Source organism: Antennarius striatus, chromosome 1, assembly GCF_040054535.1.
Source record: "Antennarius striatus isolate MH-2024 chromosome 1, ASM4005453v1, whole genome shotgun sequence".
Classification (NCBI taxonomy): Eukaryota; Metazoa; Chordata; class Actinopteri; order Lophiiformes; family Antennariidae; genus Antennarius; species Antennarius striatus.
In genome coordinates this window covers 28,197,811-28,217,948 of record NC_090776.1, presented here as the reverse complement: position 1 = coordinate 28,217,948, position 20,138 = coordinate 28,197,811, and the positions used below count along the sequence as shown (strand labels likewise).

Here is a 20,138-nt window from a genome sequence, read left to right as displayed (position 1 = left end):
TGTCATTGAAATCAGCTAAACTTGTTTTGAACCACAGGCTTTCACAGCCTCCTAATACTGCCATCCACTGAGTGTTCAGCTGAGACAACTGTCGGCAGCCCAGCAGGAGAGATGCTCCGCTGCAGAGGAATTTTGTAAAAGGGCAATTGATAGGAAGGGCACTGCAATGGTCTCAGCATGGAAATGCTATGCTTTCACATTGCAAATGGATAAAGGCATCAATCAAAATATTGAGCCACCCCTATACCCCTTCTCTCTGACTGTAAACACCTTTAATGTGGGCTGGATGGTGTGCAGTATCATGTCTGCTAAACACAAAGTGATGCTAAAGATTATGATTCTGTGACAGCACAACAGTTGTATTGTAATGTGCAGTATATAGTAGAAGCAAATGATAAATTTACATCACCAAAAGAGTACCCCGCTGATATATTATAAGTGTGCAAGTGAGACAAAATGAACAGGTAAGAAGTCAGGGTGATTTCATGGAGATCTCATAATACCAGTTGCTTTGCATGCAAAGCAAGACAAAACAAACCATTTAAAATTGTTTCCTTAATTATGGCAGGTGCATAGAAGAAAGAAAGACATCAACTTTATTAATATCCCCTAGGGGAAATTATTTGTCCACTCTAGTAGATAATGGGAGGTAGAGCAGTGGGTAGCTCCTTTGTGGTGTGCCCAATGAGCAACTTATAAGGGCATGGGGGCCTTGCTCCATGTCCCCTCAGAAGTGCTCAGGAGGTGAACTGACACCCTTCACTGCCAGTTCACATGCTGAACTTCTTGGTCCACATGAGCCGTAAACTGGCCACCCTCTGGTCCCCAGCCTAAAATCCAGTGGACTGAGCTACTGCCACATAGTCATTTAAATCAGCATTACTTAAGTTTCCTTGTTTTTCCATGTGTAGCATAAGAAAATCATGGTAATATGTTTTTTGATTTCTCATCTTTGAGTACAATCATTACATTATGTTTATGTTGTCCTTAGGATGTAGCAACACTTTGTTCTTCTACTTTTGGATTTTTCCTAAAGTTGCACACATCTTAAAATGTGAAGAATTCCATAAGATAAAGCAACACTATACAACACTACAATTGGGGCGGCAGTGACTCAGTGTTAGAGCGGACGTCTTATGACCAGACATCGCCCGGGTCGATTCCCGCTCCCGCCAGGCATCCTCAGAGCGTGAGCCGACCATGGGAGGCGTCAGCTCAGCTCCCAGCCACTGCCAAGGCACCCCTGAGCAAGGCACCAACCCCTTACAAGTTGCTCAATTGGGCGCCAACAAAAGTTGCTGCCCTTCACTCTGCCTCCCCATGTACTGTTTGTTGAATTTTCTAATTGCATGCTCGCAGGACCCCCTGTGTGTTGTGGTTGTGTTTCAGGGGCCTGCTCACAACTCTGTATCTAACACAAAGATATGTATATGAATAGAGTGTAAAAAAGTAATTTTGCTGTTAGGGGATTAATAAAGTGGATCTTCTTCTTCTATACATTTTACATTGTAATAGTAGTTATACTGTAAAATGAAATAGAATGGTTATTTTTAACAGTGCACTCCTCCAGACAGTGACTCACTATCACAGGCTTGAAGGCAATAATGCTTTGTTGATGAGAGAAGAAGACTTGCTCAAGTTAACTGTGAACCCAAGAAAAGTCTGTTTGTTTTCTGCATTTCTTTGTAGAACAAATAAACTTCTTAAAGCATCTAAAAATAAATATTTTCTGTCAAACATTGAAAACATCAATGCTTTCATATTAGGTTACACTTCTTTCACAAACCTTCATCACTCTTCCTCTGTGCGTTTGTGGGACTGTGAATTCCATAATCTCAAGATTTTTGCCACCTGAAAATAAAATACCAGCACCACCCACCATTATAGAGATACAGGTGAGGTGCAGCAATATCTTTGTAAAAATTTTAGTTATCGCCTTGTGTGATAAACCATTGCTGAGTTTGGAAGTGATTCCACCGGATGTTACACCATTTGATTAAGTGTGCATCATTTCAAGATTCTGTAGCTTGTAACTACAGAAATATTTCTGAAAATGCATCACCACTATGGGCAGCAAAGAGAAGGTTAAAATAAATCAATTATTTCTTTTATTTGAGCCACAGTGTTTACAGGTTAGCATGGAATGACAGGCGATATTTGGTAGGTAATGATATATGGGTCCACACAATAAAATAAAACGGGAGCACATTCCCATTAAGATAAGCGCTGCAGGCCAATGAAACCCAGAAATGCCACTGGCATATTGATTGGGTGCCCTATATTAATAGTAGGGTTAGCTCCTTCTCTCTCAGCTCAGGCATTTCATCAAAATTCATGGCTGACAACAATGAGCTGCAGTGAAAAGCTCAGGTTTTCACCACATTAAAAATGGCTCTCAAGTGCTGAAAATCCAAGGTCGCTTAATTGCATGACTTGGCAAAGGGAACAGAAGTGGGAGAAAAGTTAGATCATGTTAAAGACCGAAAAATTCTAACTTGCTTATCTAGCATCTGTTACATTATTATTATAAGGTGCTATACTGTGTACTAACATCAGAAATAAAGAGGAAGACTGCTATTACTATTACTTGATATTGATGGAGTCATTGTAGCAATGTTGTTTGGCCTACAGACAGTGTCACTGAGGAAAAGACAGGAGACAGAGCTGGAGGTAGCAGAGATGAAGATGCTGAGGTTCTCTCTGGGAGTGACCAGGATGGATAGGATCAGGAATGAGTCCATCAGAGGGACAGCACATGTTAGAGGTTTTGGAGATAAAGTCAGAGAGGCCAGACTGAGATGGTTTGGACATGTCCAGAGGAGAGATAGTGAATACATTGGTAGAAGGATGCTGAGTTTTGAACTGCCAGGCAGGAGGCCTAGAGGAAGACCAAAGAGGAGGTTTATGGATGTAGTGAAAGAGGACATGAAGGTAGTTGGTATGAGAGAAGAGGATGCAAAGGACAGGGCTAGATGGGTGGCGACCCCTGAAGGGAAAAGTCAAAAGGAAAAGAAGAAGAAGAAGAATGGAGTCATTGCAGGGCAGGACATGTGGACACTGCTTTATATTTGTGAGAAAATAAATCAGTGTTCTATTTAAATTACTGGTATCAGTTGAGATAATTAGGATTTGATATTGATTAGTTGTCAATAATCACATGTTTAGTACCTGAAACCAACACATTACCACAATCAATTATATAAAGTACATGCAAATACAGAGCATATTGGTTACTTTCCTCTCTTATGCAGAATATTTCACAAGGGCAGTCAAATTACACTTAAGTAAAAAACACCCTTTCACTGTTGATAGGTTGTTGATGGATACAACTTACTCAATTAGTGAACAGGGTGCTAATGGACCCAGGCAGTGCAAATTCATGGATGATATTTGAATAACAGCCTAATGCATAATTGCATACAAAGCAGCTGTGGTATGTACACTTTAGGAAACGTCATGACATAGAAATATTATTGTCCGCTGTACCTGTCCAATTATTTTTGTTTTTTTATTATTCATTCTCTGACATAACTTTAGTATGATAAACATTATTTACCAGAAAAAAATATACAACCAGCCGAATAGAGTGTATATTATTCAAAGTGTTTGAACTGCCACTAAGGACTGTTTGAACAATAATCTCCCGTAATTTGATTTAATTGATGAGAATCTCGCTGCTTACTTTTCATATTCCTAAATCTTTTGAGCTGTATAGTTCGTTCATTCATTCATTTTCTATACTCACTACATACGCTGTTGCGATGTAGCGAGTGTGCTGGAGCCTATACCAGCCAACTGGGGGCATGAAGCAGGGGACGCCAGTGCACCACGGAGTCACATATAGACAAACAAGAACACACTCACACCTACGGCCAATTTTGAAGCTGGACAATTTTGCCAGAAGTGCATGTTTTTGGAGGTGGGAGGAAGCCAGAGAACCTGGAGAGAACCCATGCAGACACAGGGAGAACATGCAAACTCCACACAGAGCGGGACCATTTTTCTCTGCAGCGACAGCGCTGCCCACTGTCCCACCCCGCTGCCCTAGCTGCATTATTTTCATCACAAATTTTAGTGGTCATGAAACAACTAAAAACATCCTTCTGCTGTTCTAGAGAAAAAAATGATTAATAGTCAATGATGCAGATAAACTGTTTTTTCTTGTGTTTGTATGTATATATTTTACATAATAACTCCTGGATAGCCACGGTGGCCTCACTTCTAAAGGGTTACAATTTTAAATATATTATTCAACCATATGCTTATAACTGCCAAGATGTGGCAGGCCTAAACTTTTTTTTTAAAATCTTGTCATTTTCGTTTATAGGAGTAATCAAAAAACGTCCATTGTACTTGGAAGATGGGTAGTTTTAGACAGTTCTTGGGTACTTTAATACATTTTTTCAACTTCGATTTACTTATGAGAAGATTAAGTTTTATGGCTGCAAACACTTTGCAGGTGTAGAAACTTTTGCATTACACAGCAATTATGGCTTCTCCTTACTTAAATCAATGACAGTCCAGACAGCTGAAATTGTGAAGCTGACACTGAATTTGACACAAACTATATCAAACCTAGACAGCACTCAGAAAAAGCAAGACTCTGCCAAGGAAGCTCATTTTCCCCATTATGTCACCATACCTAAAACCAACAATCCAATGGTACTTGGAACCACATAAATATGTCTCACTAACAATGAAAATTTACCAATAGAATTTAATTTCTTTAATTTTATATAATTATTAAGACAGCATACTCTAGTATATCCGTTAATCAAACACATGCATGCATATGATAGTATGTTCAGGCCCCTGTAATATAGAGGGGGAAAAAAACACTGAAGGGGGCCTGTAAGCATGCTACGGGAGGTAGAGTGATTCCCCTTTGTGGAACGCCCCAAATGAGCAACTTGTGAGGGGGACGACGCCTTGCTCAAGGGCACCTTGGCAGAGCTCTGGAAGTGAGCTGACACCTCCCACTGTCAGCTCACACTCCGAGTGTATTTGGGCAGGAGCGGGAATCAAACCGCCGATCTTAGAACATTGGACGACCCGCTCTACCGCCCGCTCTACCAGTGAGCCACTGCTGCCCCAATAGAGTTACATTGTCATCTATTAGTTTGATGGTTATTTAGGAAAATCAAAATATCCCTTGTGGTGGTTTTTTTCAGGCTCTGGCTTGTGAAAAGTTCAAAACTAACTGTATCAACACTTTTTAGCATTTGGTAGATTTTTGATCAGATTAGAACCACTAAAAAGTCTCTGGCCTTAGTCACAGATGATACATAAATTATGATCAACTTCAGGCCACATAGTATTTAAACATCAACATATCTGATCCCCCAACAGCCTGCATATTAATTTTTTCTTTTTCCTTCACCACCAAGATTAGAGAGCTTCATGTCAGTGTGTTTCTTCAGGTTTCACGGGGTCTGCAAATCCATTTACACCCCTGGAATTGTGAAGTAACAAAGTGCAGCTTTATCCTAGCTGCTATTGGAGGAGAGAAAGAAAGGAGGGTGGGTGATTGCTTTTAAATGGTAACTCTAGACATGGATAATTTCTCACACAGCCATAAATACAACCTCATCATTGTCGGCTGCAGGGAGTGGAAGCTGCAAAATATTCTGCTGATGGAGGGATTTGTTGTAACATTCTCAAAAGCATTGATGACTGTGTGCAACTGTATTCAAGTGATAGTGTGAATAAAGTGCACATCAAACCTGTTGTAGAGATGTTTTATTGTATGCTAAGGTTTCAAAGATATAAATATGGTCCTCACAGCCATTAAAGTGCAACAAAGCTGAGAAAGAGAGCCTAAAAAGCTGCGTAAGTTCAACGTGAAAATGAGCTTGGATGAAGAATATTATTTTCTCCTCAATAAATCACTCACCTCCCAATTGCCTGTTACCCCCTTTCCAACCAACAGCTCTTCAACTTTCATACATTACTTTTTTGAACAACTTTTAAATGGAATAGTGTAAGAAGTGGCTCTTGAAGTTGTGACCGCATCTATGTTTATTTTTGTTTCTTTTACACATTAGGATATGAATATTATCATCATAGTATTTTCTCAGTATTTTGGAAAATACTGTAAGACTAAGACATGGACTGTTAGTGTCAATGTTTGAAAAAAAATGTGTAAAGTGCTTCGGTTTGATACGACAATTAAGAGTGCACTTATTTTTCTTTCTAGCTTCAAAGCTGAAAAAAATTCTTGTCAAGTGTAAATGGATGGCTTGAGCCACCATTGCTGTTATGCTGTAATTCCACACAACCCAGCCTTGTATAGTATATTCATTTTATTTTCGGTCAAGTTCAGCTTTTTGCTCTACCAATCTTGGATACATTTTCTGAGATGGCAAAGTCTATTCACATAGCGCTGTAATATCGGGTTATTGTATGTAGCATTTCACAACAGACTTTTTATACCTATTGAAATGCTCTAGTAAGAATTATATGAGACATTGTTCTTCTTTTCCTTTCGGCTTTTCCCTTCATGGGTCGCCACATCGAATCAGTTGCTTCCATCTAACCCTGTCTTCTGCATCCTCTTCTCTCACACCAACTACCTTCATGTCCTCTTTCACTACATCCATAAACCTCCTCTTTGGTCTTCCTCTAGGCCTCCTGCCTGGCAGTTCAAAACTCAGCATCCTTCTACCGATATATTCACTATCTCTCCTCTGGACATATCCAAAACATCTCAGTCTGGCCTCTCTGACTTTATCTCCAGAACCTCTAACATGTGCTGTCCCTCTGATGTACTCATTCCTGATCCTATCCATCCTGGTCACTCCCAGAGAGAACCTCAGCATCTTCATCTCTTCTACCTCCAGCTCTGACACTCTCTCTAGACCAAACATCTTTGCTGGTCTCACCACAGTTTTGTACACACATCACACCTGACACTTTTCTCCAACCGTTTGTTGACCCTAAGTACTTAAAATCCTCCACCTTCTTGATCTCTTCTCCTTGTAACCTCACTCTTCTTGTTGGGTCCCTCTCATTCATACACACACTCTGTCTTACTGCGGCTAACCTTCATTCCTCTGCTTTCCAAGAAAAACCTCCACCTATCTAACTTCTCCTCTACTGCTCTCACTGCAGATCACACTGTCATCAGCAAACATCATAGTCCATGGAGATTCCTGTCTAACCTCGTCTGTCCGCCTGTCCATCACCATAGCGAACAAGAAGGGGCTCAGAGCTGATCCCTGATGCAGTCCCACCTCCACCTTGAACTCCTCTGTCACACCTACAGCACACCTCACTACTGTCTTACAGTCCTCATACATGTCCTGCACCGCTCTAACATACTTCTCTGCCACTCCAGACTTCCTCATACAATACCACAGTTCATCTCTGGCCTTCTCCGTACTTCTCTATCAACATCTCAAAGCAAATACTGCATCTGTAGTACTCTTTTTTGGCAAGAAACCATAATGCTGCTCACAAATGCTCACTTCGGCCCTGAGTCTGGCTTTAACTACTCTTTCCCATAACTTCATTGTATGGCTCATCAGCTTTATCCCTCTGTAGTTGCCACAACTCTGCACATCTCCCTTGTTCTTAAAAATGGGCACCAGCACACTTCTCCTCCATTCCTCAGGAATTTTCTCACTATAGTGGTACCTCTACTTACGAAATTAATTGGTTCTGAAAGAAATTTCGTAAGTAGAAAGTTTCGTAAGTAGGGACGCGTTTTCCATGCAAATGCCTTAATCTGTTCCAAGCCCCCCAAAATCCAGACATAAATGTTTTATTAAGCATAAAAATGCATCAAAATATGTAACAAATACATGTTACAATTAGATGATTACACAATAAATGAGAGTGGTGCATAATGTAAAAAACAAAGAAGAATAAAAATGATGGTCATTTACCTTTTAACTGCTGTCCTCATTGTTTTTTACCCTCTATGGTTCATGCACTCTTGCCTCACCATGCCAAACAACAGAGTGAATTCCAGTCCTCCTTTTGAACTTCTCGAACCACCTATGTGATGCCTTAAACTCCTTAAACTTCCTTTTGTTTTAATAACGTGGTGTTTATAGATGCATTGCGGCCATATTCTTTGGCAAGATCAACCAAACGCATCCCTTTTTCATGCTTTTCGATTATCTCTTGCTTTGTTTGTATGGACAAAAAAACTTTTCTTTGTCTTTTCTTTTCCTCTTTTCTCCGTCTCTTTCTTGGGGCTGTTTTTAAGTTGCTTGAACCTGACAGGTCCATAGTAAATACTCTAAAAGTTAATATATTTACATAAAACTATCCGAACACATCATGGATCGAGGGCCGAATGACGAGGACGCTGCATAGGCACCTATCTAGCTACACACAGAGGTCCATCTTAGTCAATGGGATGCCAGGATGCTAGGTAATAGCCAATGGCAGAGCAGCTATAAGAATACTGCGTTCAGGAATCCTTGGGAGCTGGGAGTAGCAGCCCATATTGTATTTTTACCTTTCGTAACTCGAAATTTCTTTCGTAACTAGAGGCAATATTTTCCTTTTGAGGCATTTCGTAAGTAGAAAATTTCATATGTAGAGACATTCATAGGTAGAGGTACCACTGTATTTAAGATCCTGTTGAACAACCCAGTCAGAAACTCTACTCCCACCTTTCCTACAGTTGACACTTTGATATCTCCACAAGTATATCATCAGGACTGAGTGTCTTTCCACTCTTCATCTTCTTCAATGCCCTCCTCACTTCATCCGGATTAATCTTTGCTACTTCCTGGTCCACAACAGCCACCTCTTCTAGTCTTTGCTCTCTCTCATTTTCCTTGTTCATCAACTTTTCAAAGTACTCTTTCCATCTTCCCATCATACTACTGGCACCTGTCAATACACTTCCATCCCTATCCTTAATCACCCTAACCTGCTGCATGTCCTTCCCATCTCTGTCTCTCTGTCTTGACAACCTGTATACTGTAGATCAGTCTCTCCCTCCTTACTGTCCAACCAAGCATACAAGTCATCATAAGCCCCCTCTTTGGCCTTTGCTACCTCTACTTTCACCTTACGCTGCATCTCCCTGTACTCCCGTCTACTCTCCTCAGTCCTCTCAGTGTCCCACTTCTTCTTATCTAACCTTTCTCTGTATACACTCATGTACCTCCTCATTCCACCACCATTATCTACTTTCCTTCCAGATGACACACCAAGTACTCTTCTACCTGTGTCCCTGATCACATAAGCTGTAGTAGTCCAGTCATCTGGAAGCACCTCCTGACCACCCAGAGCCTGTCTTAACTCATTCCTAAAAGTCATACAACACTCTTCCTTTTTCAGCTTCCACCATCTCGTCTTCTGCTCTGCCTTTGCCCTCTTCATCTTCCTCACCACCAGAGTCATCCTAAACACAATCATCCTATGCTGTTTGGATATACTCTCGCCTACCACTACTTTACAGTCACTGATCTCCTTCAGATTGCACTGTCTACACAATATGTAGTCTACCTGTGTGCGCCTACCTCCACTCTTATATGTCACCCTACGTTCCTGCCTCTTCTGGAAAAAAAGTATTCACTTTAGCCGTTTCCATCCTTTTTGCAAAGTCAACCACCGTCTGTCCTTCTGCATTCCTCCCCTGGATACCAAACCCACCCATCACCTCTGTTTCCTGCACCAACATGTCCATTGAAGTCTGCACCAATGACAACTCTCTCACTTCTAGATATGCTCTGAATAACTTCATCAAAGTCCAACCAGAATTTCTTCTACTCCAGCTCACATTCTACCTGTGGAGCATACCCACTAACAACTTTGAACATCACACCTTCGATTTCTAGCTTCAGACTCATCACTCTGACTCTCTTTTTACCTGCAAGACATTCCTAACAAACTCCTCCTTCAAGATAACTCCTACTCCATTTCGCTTCCTATTTACACCATGATAGAACAGCTTGAATCCTTCTCCTAATCTTCTAACCTTGTTACCTTTTCACCTGGTCTCATGGACACACAGTATGTCTATCTTCCTCCTCTGCATCATGTCAACCAACTCTCTACCTTTTCCTGTCATAGTTCCAATATTCAACGTCCCTACTCTCAGTCCTATACTGTTGGCGTTCCTCTTCTCTCTCTTCCTACAAACACTTTCCTCCTCTCCTTTTTGGACCAACAATAGTCCAATTTCCACTGGCACCTGTAAGTGAACAGCACCGACGGGGGTCGTTGTTAACCCGGGCCTTGACCGATCTGCTATGGAAGTCATAGATTTAATTTGCATATTTGACTGGCAAAATTTTTTTTCATCGGATGCCCTTCCTGACACAACACCTCTGTATTTATCCAGTTTTGGACCAGCACAGTAAGACACTGGCGTGTGGCCTCTTGCGGCTACATTATGTGAGACATTGTTACTGTATAGAAAATCAATCAATCACTATATGGGTATCTATGTATAAAATTATTCTGTTTTTTACTTTCATTTCAGGTTATCTCCTTACTAATTTTGCCTGCAGACAGACTGGTATAGTGGAAAATCCGGATGAGGGATTTACTGATGGATTGGGAGAGACTGGTTTAGTGTACCTGTGTGAACTCACATGCACACCTTTTTTCCTTCACATGTGACTAGCATGGCCTGATTGTACTCAACCTAAATCGTACCAATATCTCAGGTAGGCAGGCAGACTGAGGATCCCTGTAGTGTAACACTACCATATGTTTCTGGTCATTACTGGTGCAAGACTTCTCAACATAGATAGAAACAATGAAGGAGAACCTAAATGATAAATGATCAGTTTGTGCTCTGCCAGCATCCACACATGCTGCATCTGCTGCTTCCCATAACCTCTCCAGCATAATAATATAAATCTTCCAAATTTGCCAGACATCAAGTGGATGAGTTTGCCCGGTGTAATGACCTAAATTTGGCTAAGGAAGTGGTTAATTTCCCAGGCCTCAATGACTACAGAAGCCCACCTCTCTCAGCCCTGAGGGGATAAATGAGGCCCTTTACACTATGAAGTTTATAATGAAGCTTCCGATTAGTGACTTGTCAAGACGTATTTGCCCTGTCCTTATCATATTGTTATTTAGCACTTTAAGGCCCCATAAAGATGAGTGCTTCATTGAGAAAAGATGAAAAATCAGGGGGCATGTAGTTAATGATGTCTCAGGCTTACAGCCTCTCTCATGATGGGATAATTACACCAAATGCTTACAGCAAACCCATCAAAGGGCATCCCGTCATTGTGCCAACACCATGCAACACATTTTACCAATCAGGATGGCCTCACCTAAATCAGGGCCCCTTGGCTTTTCTGTGATTACTCATGCCCACAGATCCATTGGATTTGAGCAATTACCTAAAAGACAGGGCCCACTGGCAAGAAACAAAAGTTTTAAACATTTGTCAGAAGTTACAATGTTTGAGTCCTGTGGTCTCACAGTGGTTCACTATCTAAAATTCTCAAAGAATGCTTTACCCACACATGGTTTCTGTGGCTGTCTTTATTACAAAATAAGGACAGCCACCCAAGAGAAAGAAATAACAAAAAGCTATTAACAGATGGCTTAACGGCCTACCATGCAATCTAATATATTAGGGTAAAAATGTCGAACCAGGCTGCCAAACAGGCAATGAAAAGGGCAGAGATGCACTTACATCCACTAAACTCCTCCCTGACGTGCACTAAGATGCACATGCTGTCCTGGATAACCAAATAAGTAAAACAAAGACACTCCAATTGCGAGCCTGATAAGGACAGTTTGGTGTCATTCTCTGGTCAGGACACAATATGGCTACATATAAAAAGACATTTTTGTGGCTATGTTCATGTTCCAACTAGCATATATTGAACCGAGAAATCTTGTTTAATGTATTACATAAAATTCAGAAACAAACATTTCAAAACGTCCCTCCACACATAAACGGCTCAAGGGCTCAGAGCAAACGTTGCTGAATGGGTAAAACAATTGTTATCGCCTTCTTCTAGATGAGAGTGGCCAATTTTTTTTTTTTAATTTACTGCCATTTTTGTAATGCTTATATATTAAAGGTAAAATGAAACATCATAATGTAATCTGTTAAAAAATAAAGTGTCTTTTCTCCACAAACCACTAGCATTCTACTAATGAAGGTCAGGTAAGGATTATGATGATTAGAACCTGACACCCCTTCTCTAATTTTCCTGTTGTCTAATAATGTTTTTAATGTAAAAATAATATCTAAAGAAGGACCAGGAATAACTATTTATGGCAGCCAAAAGTATATATAAGTAATGTAAAAGCACAGATATTCCACAGTCTATGAAGTAATAAGTGTGATGTCACAACTACTTAAATATAGGTAATTATTTTATTGTATCTATTTTTTAACACAAAGTTTGCAAGATGTTATATATTTATAAACATTTTAGTGCTTCACCTTCACAGAGCCCCATTAAATTTGCACTACCTCACGAGCACCAAGACATACCTGGACGTTGTTATACAGACATATTTATATACTTTCAGAATATTTCTGGTCACACCTTACTTAGAATAGAAAGCCTTTATTGTCTTAGGCAGAACAGAAGAATGATAAGCACAAGTCATCTGAATTAGAAAAAAGTACAAACGGTATTTTTGAATGTTAGATGTGAACATTTGTTGCAATAATAAACTCATGGTGCACACAAAACTCTTAGATGTATTTGGAGCAAATAATGAGCCATACATTCAGTTTTTAGTTTGCTCAATGGTCATGCAGAAGTTATGGTATTTTCAGTAGCAGAATGAAAGCATCAAATTATTTTCTGTAGAATTCTTAACTCACATGTTTCAAATCTCTCACTTTTACCAAATTGTATCTAAGTACTTCTGGCTTAATCTTCTGGCTTGTGCACAACCTCATTGACATTACAAGGAGGAATGTACATTAATTTGTGCATATCAGGCAGAGCAGCAGCTTCCCACTTCACAAATCTGCCCTAAGCTTTCATGTTATGTGGTCCAAGCTTTCTGTCTCACAGCAATTTGTCGGTACGTATTGCTACATTCTGCATTTTGATTATGTACAGTTCAGTAATAAGTATATATGAAACAAACTGCACCAAAGGAGACCAAATTTCACTGTTTTATAGTTAATCCAGTAAATATATCCAGAGAATATATTCTTTCGGAGTAGGTTGGGGATCATAAATCATCTTCTTGGGGATCAAATGAGCTGAATCACCACAATGGGAATAGCCTGAATGTTCCCCTGTTCGTATCTTTATGGAGAATTTAATTGAGAGTAAATCAGCATGGCCTGGAGAATAAAAAGGAATGTCAAAAGTGCAAGAGTTAACCACATTAAAACATTATTTTTGAACATTTTACTTACAAAGTCATGACAGACTATTGTGATAATTGCTGAAACTTCCTAACTGGCATGAACTGCTTCCAGCACTGGAAGTGCTGCACAGGGGCAGGCTGGAAATCTATTGTGACATGCTGAGAAAGAAATAACACTTAAATGTGTTTGAATGGCTCCGCTGAACACATTTTAGTTTTTCCCATGGAAAAACAAACCCATGCTAGACACTAGATGCTGCATAATTAACAAACAAGCACTGCAGCATCGCTCAGTCTCCTCTGAAAATGACTCCTGGAAGAACGGGTGAGTTAGGAACAGATGGAGAGGCCACTTGAGCACAGCATAATGAAGCAATCCACAAAAAAATTCACTCATACAGCATGCATTTCAAATGAACCCGGTGAGGGTGTAATGTCTCATTTATTTTGGTAACTCACACCTGATGTATTTTTTACATATGTACAGACTGGATTGCTACAGCTGCCACATTTCAGACCTGCTTTTAGTCACTGACAAACACTAAAATATGCAAGACAATATTCAGATCATTTGAAATATGTCAAGGTGAACTTTTACATTATTCATGATATAAGGCTTGCAAAAGATGGTAATCGCAATATTCATTAGACTACTATCAAAAATGTTCTCACACAGAAAGTCATCAATGCATATGAGAAATATTCTCATCAAATAGCCTTTAAAAGATCAACAGGGTGATGTGAATTTTGCTCTCTCCATATTAGCAAATGTCCATCTAAATTTGCACATTTTCCGGTTTTAACATCAGCATTTAGATTTTGACAACACATTATTCTGCTACTAATGTTACAGTACATTTTGAATTAGCATCAACTGACATCCACTCACTTGGGGGCAAAGAAACGGGTTCCCACTTCCGACCCTCGATAAATAAATCATACCAGGTGGAGTGTAAGATTAGTGAGAATGTGTCTTGCAATTATCGTGGACCGTGTTGAATGGATTTTCCAAATCACCTCTCCACAAGAGAAGAGGCTCCTTGGAGGTTTTTACATTACTGACCATCACTCTGTGTTAGATTATCCTTGGCTGTCTTTTCCATCACTGTACCTTTCTGTCACAGACAAGGCTCCAAGTGCCCTCTTTCACTCTGACCCTCAATTACCTGACACAATCATCTCAGACAGGTGTTGAGGTACAGTAATAAACCCTTGCCTGGTGCAACTGAGGCAGCCTCTCTTTTAAAGCACCTCTGAGAGCTAAAATAACTGAACTCTCAGCTGCTGTGACCACAGTTGACTCATGGCTGCTGGTTGATTGTTTGCGGTCCGAAAAGAAAAAGAAAAAATACAGTACCAATTATTGCTCACTGTGGATGTATTTAGATAAGACTTGCTTAGGCTTCATCCACAATTACAGACTAAAGTAACTTTTTTTTTTGCCTTGACGTGACTCAAATCCAATTTTTTTAAGGCTGTGTAAACAAATGTTCCCATTTTTTCTGATCAGATTTGAGTCACTTTGATATCTGATCACAGATTACATACATACGCAATTGTTTTATGTAGCGATGAATACAAATGGTCAGATCAGAATTCATTCTTCCACATATAAATGAGCTCATTTCTGACATCAGCCAGCCCTGGTGGTATGGTTCATGAAACAATTTGATAGGAGATGACTACTTATAAAGTGCTAATGAACAGCTGAACATGTCTTTACTGAACACAAGAGCAAAGTATCAGGCATTTAAAAGTAATAACAATATAATATGTGCATGCTGGCTGTTATGGAGGACAGATGCATTCACATTAGATCAGGGCACAAGTCACTTTATGGATATGAATCATCTAGATTGTGCCTGAGTATTGATTTAAAGATTATGGAAACAAATGTCACTGGGCATTGTTAAAAATATTCACATAGTTTATAGATTTCACTAGATTTGTATTTTCAGTAAAGGATGTTGTCAGCAGAGAAAAGTAAAGAATAAAGATGAGCTTATGTTATCAGCTCTTATATCCCAGAACATGATGCCCATACATTAATGTTTAACTGCATTGCAAATTGAGTCTGTTTAGTGTCAAGGATATGCCATCACTGCACCGTAAAATGGAAGTACTATAAAGTCTTTGAAGGATGCAGAGCCTGACTGGTGTTTTATCGCTGGTCTGATCCACTATTTTGAAGAAACAAATAAAAGGTTAGAAATGCTTAGCTCTATCTACACTTTGCCAGAGCTCAGTCATTAGGTTTACAGATCAGGCTCTGTTGGAAGCTATAATCAAAACTGCATACTTCAATCTGATTAAAAAGGCAACTTTGGAATATGTACAGATAGGTTTCTGTTCCTCTGTAATTTAATCCATTCTATTATATAATTACTTTTGCCTCCTACTTTAAATTCTTATAGGCTTGCATAAAGTGTTTTATTTTTAACTCGTGCATTGCTAAAGACCAGTTCCTGATGTTTTCATTCATCCTTTGTGCAAAACCAATCTGCTCCTCCTTTTCTCTTCATAACTCCATGACATTTTCTGACTGGAAGAAATAGCGATCATTTTTGCTGCATATAGCATATTGTGACCTAGAAAAATTCAGCAGAACCCTTCGAGCTGAGACACTTATCAAGTTAAATTAGCCAACATCCGCGGGCAGAGGTCAGGCTAACCAGCGGTGGAGGCTGGTACAGTTTACCGTTAACATTCAGCATTGCCTTTTGAAATGGAAAATGAGCTGGCTTATGATCCATTACAGAGAAGCAGCATCAGTTAGGTGAATGTTTACCCACCTTTGACTCTTATAGTTGTTTTAATTCTTTTTTTTAGCTTTCCTTTATGAAAGGATATTGGTTGTGTTGTTTTTGCTGTAAACCAATCCATCCCTTCTATTTTTCTTAACCATTTATTTTTGAAAGGTCAAAGTGACTGGTCACTTTCTTAATACTTGGGAAAAAGGGAAAGAGTGCATCTTAGACAAGACACAAGATTTCAGGACTGACAACTGTTCAATCTCTTGTTCACTTACTTGTAATTTAGAGTCACCGGTTCACTCATATTGCTCATTTTTGGACTGTGAAGACACATGGGGAATACAAAAGCTATACACAGAACAGCCTCAGGTCTGGTGCAGTGGTTTGCTCTGTGAGGTGACAGCACTAGCTACTGCATTACTGTACCAACCTACTTTTCTTAAATACCACAAGCCATGTATTTAAAACCTTTTCTTGCACACTGTAGCAATGGCTTACCAACAAATAGTCTGCATTGGGGTCATGGCAAGCTCTTATGCATTTGATTGATAATTTCATAACTCATTGATTAATTTGAAGCACATTACTGGAGCTGCATAATCAAGTTAATAAAGCTGCCAAATGTCCTTTAGGGCGCAGAAATGTATCATATTAATACAATGACTAAAATGTTGTAAAATCACATTGAGTAATTCAAGAATTAGAGGTTTCATACAACCCAATTCCCAAATGGGCAATCTGCCAATAGAGAAGCATAGTGTATGTATTCATGAAGTTGGCAATATCATAATTGGCAGATCTGCAGCGAAGCTCATTGACAGATGAGCCACTGTCATGCATGCAGACATGCACATCCAGATTCAAACATAGGTGGTGTAACTCACAGAATACATCTGTGAGGATTCGCTTCAACTAAATAAACTGCACTATGAGGAACACACTAACATCTTTGCATCTGTCACACTCTGGTATTGTGAGATGGCACTACTCATTTTTAAAGTAAAGATTTAATAAGCAAATTTATGTTGGGTTCATGCATCATCTTCCGATATTTGCACAAGCTCCCTGATATTAGTCACCATGTTTGCAGTGCGAGATCACCTGAGCTTTTGCTGAGCACAAAAGGCAGAGCATCACTCTATCTAGACATTTTCGGAACACCATAACTTATAACTTATCACTTAAATGTTGGACATAGAATGAGAAATGAAAAGTCTGCAGGAATTTGTTCTTTTATTGTTTTTTTTGCTCAGATAAGGCATTTTGTTGTTGATTCACACCACAATACACAAGCAAAACTCAGCAAATAATTATACAACCTGACAAAATGTTGATCATTATCTCCAAATTTAGTAAAACTACACATTCTTAATTATCATTATATTGCAAAAATAATATTTTCCTGAAAAACACTTTTGCGAGATAGTTCGGGAAATATATCAGTTACAAGCTGCAAGTGTTGAGAGTTTTCATTTTATGATAAATTGTTGATGAGACCAGAACACGCTGATTGAAGGAACTAAAATCTCAAGTATAGAGGGGTTGGATTTTAGGTATTATCAACAACCCAGTGTGATTTCAGTGTAAGTGCCTTCTATTCAGGAAGAACTCATTATGGCTGCTGGTAATAGAAGAATGGAGGTTAATTTGAGGCAACAATAAATAAAATGCTCTGTGCGTGACATACAGTATATCAATGCAAGAGTTGAGCATTTTAGTTGATTGTGTTTGAGATGGGCATGAGTAAAGATTGAAATATGTATCCGTGTAAAAGCATGAAAGACATGGGTTTATGTTGTTGTTTTTTAATCAAGTCATTCATCAAGGCAGCTGTAATAAAGTTTCATGACAAAATGAATCAGACACTGGACTGATGGTCCTGTGGCCCTTCTTTAGTATTTCTGGCTTTTTTATTCCAGAGCTGAAGAATCCTCTTTGATGAGTCATGACACATCCCCAATGCTACAAACTCATTTCATTAGAATTATTTTTTTTTCTTAATGTAGTCTAAAGTTTAATTTATGACAACTGTCTATAGGGACTTGTCAGAAATAAAAACAACTTTTAAAACCATGAATGATAATTAAAGAATAACGAGATAAAAGTATTGTAATGGCAAGCCGTAAAATGCAAACACAAACCTATTGGCTTGTGAAGAAATTATCCGTGTGCGTGTATGTATGTGTATGTGTATGCATGTGCGTGTGTGTGTGTGTGTGTGTGTGTGTGTGTTTTAGATAAAAGTGAGCTTCACAGCTATATATGTCATCAGAACAAGATCAATTATTATCAACTAAGAATATTTATAGTTGCACAAAAATATGTATTTTGCAACTACCTTGGTCTAATAAAAGCATGTTACTGAGGGAAAATTGCATTTTCCCCTCAACAAATCATTTGGCAAGATTTTTTTTAATCTGCATTGTTTACTTCCACGTTGGCTTGCAGTCTTCATCACTGCTTTTAGTGTGTTATCACCAGCTGTTCCTTGGTTTAATAATGTGCATCCATTCATTTAATTGTGCATCACATCATCTCTTTTGTCCTTTTCCCGTGTAAGAAATGAGCAAAATATAGGTCTAAGGGTCCTCAGAAAACCTTTACTTGGTGCATGCTTTCATAATGCTTACACAAAATCAAACCTTTATTTGAACCTTCACTGAAATCACTTCTCCAACTATCTCATCAGTTTTATCTCATGCTTTCTTTTATCTATCGCAGGTGGTGGGTCAGATCGATAAACTAACGTCCGACTTTGATTTTGACCTGGAGCCAGATGACTGGACAGTGGCCACAGCCAGCAGCACATCCAGCAGTGAGCGTGGTTTGGGAGAGGCCTTCAGGCTGGACTTCCTCAATGCAGATGTGCTTTCAGATAGCTGGGAGTTCTGCAGCTACCTGGAGGCAGCTGGAGCCACTGCCCGCAGACCTGGTGATCAACCAGGCGATCTGCGAACAGAGATGGGCCGTGGGACCATCCCTACCCAGACCACTATCCCACCCCCCACCACTGCTTCGGTGTACTCTCAGATGAACGGCGGGCTACCTATCCCTAATGGACCCCGCATTATTACTCCAGATTCATCGAGCGAGGAAGCCAGCAGCTCCACGCACAGCAACAAGACTTCCCGTACTTCTGGCACAAGAGAAAGAGTCCGCTTTAGTGACAAAATTCTGTACCACGCATTATGCTGCGATGATGATGAAGAAGAAGAGGAGCAAGAGGAATTACAAGAGGACAAGAGTGGTTGTGCGACGCCAGATAGCGATAGTGAACACAGTCTGCTGACAAGTTCAGTTACCCCGAAACGTTCTTCCTCAGAGCACTCACTCCTCCATAATTGTCTGGACCCTTCCTATGTCTCCTTGCCACTGAAGGGAACATTGGGAGCTCACACACTACCCAGGAAAGGTGTCTTAAACCCTGGCTGCCGCAAAAAACGTTTGCGAAATAGCAGCACACAAACTGTCTCTGACAAGAGCACCCAAACTGTACTGCCCTATATTCCAACCAAACAGAAAACCAAGGACATCTGAATATTTTATCATAAATCTCATGACAAGGACTGTGAATTATTTAATATTAAATACATAGCTCATAGATTAATATACAAATTAATTACTAAATAAATAAATGATATATGGGAAATCTCTTGACTACCTTAAGTTATTCTGAGGCTCAGGGAAAACACAACAAAGCAAAGCAAAACAAACCATCATCAAAAGAGTTAGCAGTGGACCAAAATGTTTGTGCCTGTACTAATGATAAGAAGATACATCACATTGATTTCCTTTGTTTGATCAAATGAAACATGACAAGAAAAAGTTAAATGCAATTCTTTGAGTAGAATATTTGAAGTATTCAAAATTGGGTGTAAGGTGTGACGAAGTCCACTCTCCTCCTTTTTCATTAGGATACATTCAAAGGAAAGTGCGTGTTCACATAATGTGGATACAAAAGGCTGAACATTCTGTTCTCTGCATTCGTACAAATATTGTCTTTTTCCATGTTCCAGTTTTTTGAAATGTCAAGGGGTTTGTTGCTTTCAACAGGGTAATGTATCTACATGCACATGTCAAGTCTCATCCTCTCTTTGATGTCAACTAACA

General features: G+C 39.5%; 1 protein-coding gene across 1 annotated transcript in view; it reads left to right on the top strand.

The window, feature by feature from the left end:
• The window catches only part of insyn1 (inhibitory synaptic factor 1), a 49,385-nt gene extending 29,799 nt beyond the window's left edge, over nucleotides 1–19,586 (top strand). Inside the window, exon 2 of the mRNA XM_068318714.1 lies at nucleotides 18,750–19,586. Within this exon, the coding sequence (XP_068174815.1) occupies nucleotides 18,750–19,565 (816 nt within the window). The 3' untranslated portion in view covers nucleotides 19,566–19,586. The remainder of the gene's footprint in view (nucleotides 1–18,749) is intronic.
• The last annotated feature ends 552 nt before the right edge of the window (nucleotides 19,587–20,138 follow it).